Below are 6,213 nucleotides of genomic sequence, written 5' to 3'. Positions count from 1 at the left end.
TGGTACAAAACGGAAAAACTTTCTTTCGCTCTTCGATCGTATATTTTTATAAAACGCAGCTATGCCGAAATCATTTTTAGTGCGTCGTAACCTTTCCTCAAGTAAGCATTTCTGTTCATTTATAGGTATTCAATGAGTTTTAGTGTAAGCAACCGTCATATTTATTTCTTTTGTAGAGATTTTTCTGAAACTGAAAGTACGGGAGGGAAAATGTTGTAGCTGCTAAATATGCTACTAATATCTTTTTGAAAATATAATTAAATGGTAAATATAATCGGATTTCATATAATAAAATATATTTGGAATAAAATTTTTTTTGCAACATGATTTGGCCTTTTGAGTTAATACTCTACTCTACACAACACGGAATTTTTAAAAGAACATGTGTGAGTAGTATACTTTACCAAAAAATATTTAAAGAATAAAAAAGAGAAATTGATGTAGGAATGAACTAAAAACAGTTATGGATTTCTAATCAAAAAGTTTGTTTTTATAAATGTATAAAGACAAAGTGTTGAAAATTACATTTCTTTTAGAACAAAATTAATTTAAACAACTTAAAAATTTAAATTCAAATTTAAATAAAGAAGTTAGGAAATAGCTTTATTTTTTAGAGATAGTAGACGAATGCTTCGATCAAAGTACCAATTTGCATGACAGCGAGTGTGAAGAATGGCATCCGTTATATAGAAATGGATCGGTTAGTCCGTCGCTAACAGATATCAGCGACAAACCATTCCTCGACTCCAAAATTGACTCACTGCAATATGAAAATACTTTAACTAGAGATAACGACGACCTTCCACGTCAATGGGATGCAACGCCATGCTCTCCTATTCTGATAGGCGAATCAATGAATTGCAAACCGTTCAGTTGCAACATGTGTGGGAAAACGTTCCGTTTGTCTAGCACGCTCTGCAGACACAAAATTATCCACACTTCACAAAGACCTCATAAATGTTATATTTGCTTCAAATCGTTCAATCGCTCGTCAACACTAAAAACTCATCTCAAAACTCATTGCAAAACAAAGGAATTTGTATGCAAGATTTGTGGAAAAGGGTTTCATCAAAAAGGCAACTTAAGAAATCATTCCTTGATACACACTGGTGAGAAGCCTTTTGCATGCCCAGTTTGTCAGAAGGCGTTTAACAAATTGTCGAATTTAAAATTTCATTTGCATCGCCACACGGACCAAAAGCCTTATCGATGCAGATTTTGTAAGTTATCGATGACGCGACGAGGTGAGCTGAAGCAGCACATCTCCATTTATCATTCAGACGCGATATGATTTTTTAATTAAAATCGTCGCCGTTATTACGTGTTGTTGATTTATACGAGCCACTAGTTTTACGACTTTTCTGACGTCAGCATAATAAAGTAAATTCATTTATGTTTCCATTCTTCTTTTTTTCAACAAAGAGTTTGAACGGGCGGGAAATTTAATGTTTATTTTGCCAGCCAAAAATGCAAAGTTGTAGGGCAGATGTTAGGTTTGATATATTTTATTATAAACGGCATTTGAAAAAATCTGTGCATGCATAAACCAAAGATAAATCGAATAAAAAGATAATTTATTTAAAAAAAACTAATTTCCTTGAATATAATTTTAAATAAAGACAATCAGAAGACTGATGTTAAGAGCGTTTTAATTTTTTGATAGTAATTTATTTGTGAACTTTTTGGGTTTTTTTTAAACAAACATAGATTTTGCGTTCATTATGGATGAGAGATCTTTTTGTTTGCCTTAGTTTGTATTAAGCATGGGAATTTCGGCCTTCGAAATCGACGAAATTAAACGAAATTCGTGTTTCAATTTCGGATCGAAATTGAGAACGAAATTTCGATTTTTTGGATTGTTTAATTTCGCGAAAAAATTTCGTATAATTTCGGGTCATTGAAAGTAACGAAATTGACACGAAATTAAACATAAGTTTTAATTTCGAAATTCGTGAATTTGTAATGTTTAAAAATTTCGTCTTTCGAAATTCAATATAAATTTCGATACGAAATTGAAACACGAATTTCGTTTAATTTCGTCGATTTCGAAGGCCGAAATTCCCACGCTTAGTTTGTATACTGTAATCTCCGTATAAAGCCCTTTTTATATTGGTTATAAAAAAAACTATAAATAATCGCGTTTATTAGAGATAATTTATAAGTAAGTTTTCTGTATATATGCGCCGTCTTAATTTTTGCCAGAGGTCTATGTACGAAGGGGTTCGGTGGGTTGGAATGGCGATTTTTTTTACCTCCTCCCCTCCAGTTAGCTTTGAGGAGGAAATAAAACCTTTAATAATGGTCAGATATCTTGGCCACTTCATTATTTATTGATTTAAATATTTGTTTTTAGGTAATTGTAAGACGAGCCATGCAACTAGCAGAACTTTTATTTTTAAAAAACTGAAACTGAACGTCTTCTATCATTTAGATTTACCTAGTTTAGCTGAACCTTTTTTACGCGCATTTTTACCCCGCATTATTTAATCACTCTACACATTAACCCTTCACTTTTAACTAATAACTGAATTCATCAAATGCGAGAGGAAGAGAAACAAAAAGTAAAAATGCCAGAGGAAGAGAAACAAAAGAACAACCCTTATTTGTAACTACTAAAAAAAATAAAAGAAATAGAAGAATCAAATGTTCAACTAATCCTAATTACTTTTTGAACGGAGTAAGAAAATGATAGCAACTCCTGTTGGTAGCTGAGACGAAGTAAATTCTCATGCTACAACTCAACCCCCCTCCAACTGTTTACGTTTTCTATAGATAAATTAATGCCATTTTTATTCAACTGCCTAAAAGATGTAAAAAATTTTTCAGAGATGTTTTACCAAGAACAAAGGTCTTACCTCCCATCAACTAAGATTTGGACCGAAAACTTACCAAAGAAGCAATAACTTCAGCTGAAGATCTAAGAGAAAATTTTTTACATTCAGAAATCTAGTAAGAAAAAGCCCACGCTATCGATGTCAGCCATATGGACGAAATCAGACGTAATCATCTTGAATAATTTTTTCCGATTTTTCACCGATAATGAACCGAGGAATTTATGGAGAAATTAATAAAAATTGACTTTGATGGGTTAAAGCAATACTTGAGTTATAAATGGATTATATTTGGATAACACTTTACCTTTCTATCGCAAGATTGATATTTAGTATTTATTATAGTGTGACTTTCACTGATACAATTATAAACTAGCAAAAAGCAACCCGTAATACGGGTTATGGTCGGTATATTACTTAATTTATAGTGGCTGTTTTCCACAATTTAAAGTTGCGAAACCTTAGCTAATATCCTTTTAGAAAAACGCCTTCAAATTGAAAAAAATTAAACTATCTGTAAAATTAAAATAAAAAGTATGCGGAGGTAAAATAATTTACCAATTATTCAACATTATTTGAGTAATTTACAACTGACATAAGTCATATCAGTGTAAGGCAGAACCATTTCCCTCGACATTACTAAGTTCAAAACAATACGTTTTTATTTACTGACACAAAATAATAACACTTCATCATGCTTTAAATTGACGAAAAAGTAAAACTAAGTTCTTGGTATATTTTTTATAACATGAACTTTAATTAATAAGATTAGTATAAGGCGAATTATACATGAGTTATTAACTTTTTGGTATCCCCTTAATACATGTTTCTTTAAAACAGGAAATTGTCTTTAAAACGTTAAATGCACATAACCAAAAAAATGTATTAAAAATAACCGACCATTACTGTATATGGTACTAATCTGACCATTTTTATATATGGCCTCTCTAATTGAATAGTTGTTAGTAAACGGTAATTTGCTACCATTTACTAAAAATTCCTTTTGTCACTCGAAATTTCTCTTAAATATTTTGACACTAATAAAGGACCTCCCTTCCCCGTTTTGCCTTAATGTTAGTCAGGAGAATAGAGTTATTTTTATTAAGAGTAATCAAGTTTTTGATGAAGACCTTTTACCAAAATAAGAAAAATGTAAAACAATGATTTACATGTATAAGAATTTTTTCTTTTTAATATACAGTGGCGAGCAAAATAATAGGTGCGAACCAAAAAACTAACAAATACGAGAATATCTTTGAAACAAATAAAATAAAAATTTGAATTTTTATTAGAACTTTTATTTTATTACATAAATAAACAGAAATTAATAAATATTAAGTTATTAAATATATATAATATATTTTAATTTAAAAAAAATAAATTCCACACCGAGCAAAATAATAGGTGTAAAATAAAAAATGAAGATGGAGGTCAATAGGGTTGCAAATTATTAATATTTTGTTGCATACCCTTTATTTTTTAATACTTCCGTGCATCTTGACGGCATTGAATCCACTAGTTTTCTGCAAACTTCTACAGGAATGCTGTACCAAGCCTCCTGGAGCATTATCCACAGTTCATTTCTATTTTTTGGATTTTGTCCTGAAATTTTAAGTTTTAACTGGCTCCATAAATTTTCAATAGGATTTAGATCCGGTGACTGAGGTGGCCATTCTAAAACTTTTACATTATTGGTCGTAAACCACTCTTTCGCAACTTTGGATGTATGTTTTGGGTCGCAGTCCTGTTGGAAATGCCAAATTATCGGCATATTTTCTTCGGCAAATGGCAACATGACATTATTTAGTATGTCTACGTATGTATATTGGGTCATAATATCTTTGATCCAAAAAAGTGGCCCCACACCGTACCAGGAAAAGCAACCCCACACCATTATATTTCCTCCGCCGTGTTTCACTGTTTTCGCAGTGAAGCGAGGTGAAAGTTCTTGCTTTGATGGTCTTCTTACATACTGTTTTCCATCAGAATTAAATAAATTAATCTTAGTTTCATCACTCCACAAAATATTACGCCATTTTTTGGTCATATCTGGTCCCCGCCAAGCAATATGAATTTTTGCAAAAATTTTTCTTTTCATAATGTTCTTTCTACCAAGTAATGGTACTTTCCTCGGAGTTCGAGCTGGCAACTTACTTTCTAAAAGCCTTCTTCTAACTGTCCAAACACTAATATTTTCATTAATTTCATTTAAAATTTTTGTTGCTGGCTTGAATGGGTCTTTTTTTGAAATAATTGTAATGTGATCATCCGTACGCTGACACGTTTTGCGTGGTCTTCCTCTATTCTCACGTGATTTTTCTGGTTTTAAGGCATTTGTAACTTTATTTTGAGAACATCCCATCGTAACTGAAATTTCCTTGTAAGTTTTTCCTTGTTTTCTTAAATTTCTAATAAGTTTTCTTTCTATCGCTGTGCAATGTTTTCCTCGTCCCATTTTATATCTAATTCTAATTCAATACAAATATGAAATGTTATTATTTTATATAAGTTGCATAAATATTGACCTTACCTTTATATCAACAACAAATAAAAATAATAAAATGTTTTTAATCTTACAGCAAACAGGTTAAAATAAGCACACACCTATTATTTTGCTCCACCAAATTTGTAGGTTAAATATATAAATAGGGTATTCCCCTCATAAATTTGTAAGAAATTGGAAATATACTGCTCTCTGTTATAATAAAATAAGCATAGTTTGTGTAGCAATCAGTTCCTAGATGTCACTTTATAAAATATACTGTAAAATGTCAATTTAAGTGAAATTTATTATTCACACCTATTATTTTGCTCGCCACTGTATATATAAGAATTTAACATATATAATAATTTTTTCTTTCCTCAAAAGTGTTGCAATATAATCTTAGCTAATTAATTAGTTAAACACCTTATAAAATTTAAGTAACTCGATATTTGACAAATGCGCAAAACTACAATATTCACCCCCCCCCCCCCTCCCGTTTAAAAAGATCCCCTAAGCTACGTACAAATTAGGCATAAAATAAAGAAAATTAAAAAAAAAAATTGAAGTAATTGCATATATTTATATCATTTTAACTGACAAAAATTTACAATAAAAGGTAATCAGGTTTATTTTTATAAATCGTATAAATGCATCAATCGTAAATCTTAAAGAAAAAAAAAAATGGATACCATACCATAATTACAATAACAAAAAAAAAAAAAAAAACATAAAAACTGAAAATCAAATTAAGATATAAATTGCATTTTTAGCATAATGTTGTCTTGGCTTTTAGTAAATAAATAAATGCAGTAAGTTCTAATGACGAAACTACCTACTATTCATTTTTAACAATAGACATCAACGTGAAGTTAAGCCAATCAGCCTATCAACACAAAA

General features: G+C 30.4%; 2 protein-coding genes across 2 annotated transcripts in view; one reads left to right on the top strand and one right to left on the bottom strand.

The window, feature by feature from the left end:
* LOC149884993 (uncharacterized) overlaps positions 1–1,726 on the top strand; it is a 1,776-nt gene extending 50 nt beyond the window's left edge. The window contains exons 1-2 of the mRNA XM_090096034.1: positions 1–101; positions 615–1,726. The exon at positions 1–101 is cut by the window's left edge and continues 50 nt beyond it. Coding sequence (XP_089952160.1) covers positions 62–101; positions 615–1,291 — 717 coding nt within the window. The 5' untranslated portion in view covers positions 1–61 and the 3' untranslated portion in view covers positions 1,292–1,726. The remainder of the gene's footprint in view (positions 102–614) is intronic.
* Positions 1–6,213, bottom strand: part of LOC149884966 (uncharacterized) — a 748,071-nt gene that overhangs the window by 462,695 nt on the left and 279,163 nt on the right. The window lies entirely within an intron of this gene.

Source organism: Hydra viridissima, unplaced genomic scaffold (assembly GCF_058129835.1).
Source record: "Hydra viridissima isolate aposymbiotic clone 2 unplaced genomic scaffold, HvirCarnegie_v1 scaffold_8, whole genome shotgun sequence".
Classification (NCBI taxonomy): Eukaryota; Metazoa; Cnidaria; class Hydrozoa; order Anthoathecata; family Hydridae; genus Hydra; species Hydra viridissima.
This window is presented reverse-complemented; position numbering and strand designations above follow the sequence as displayed.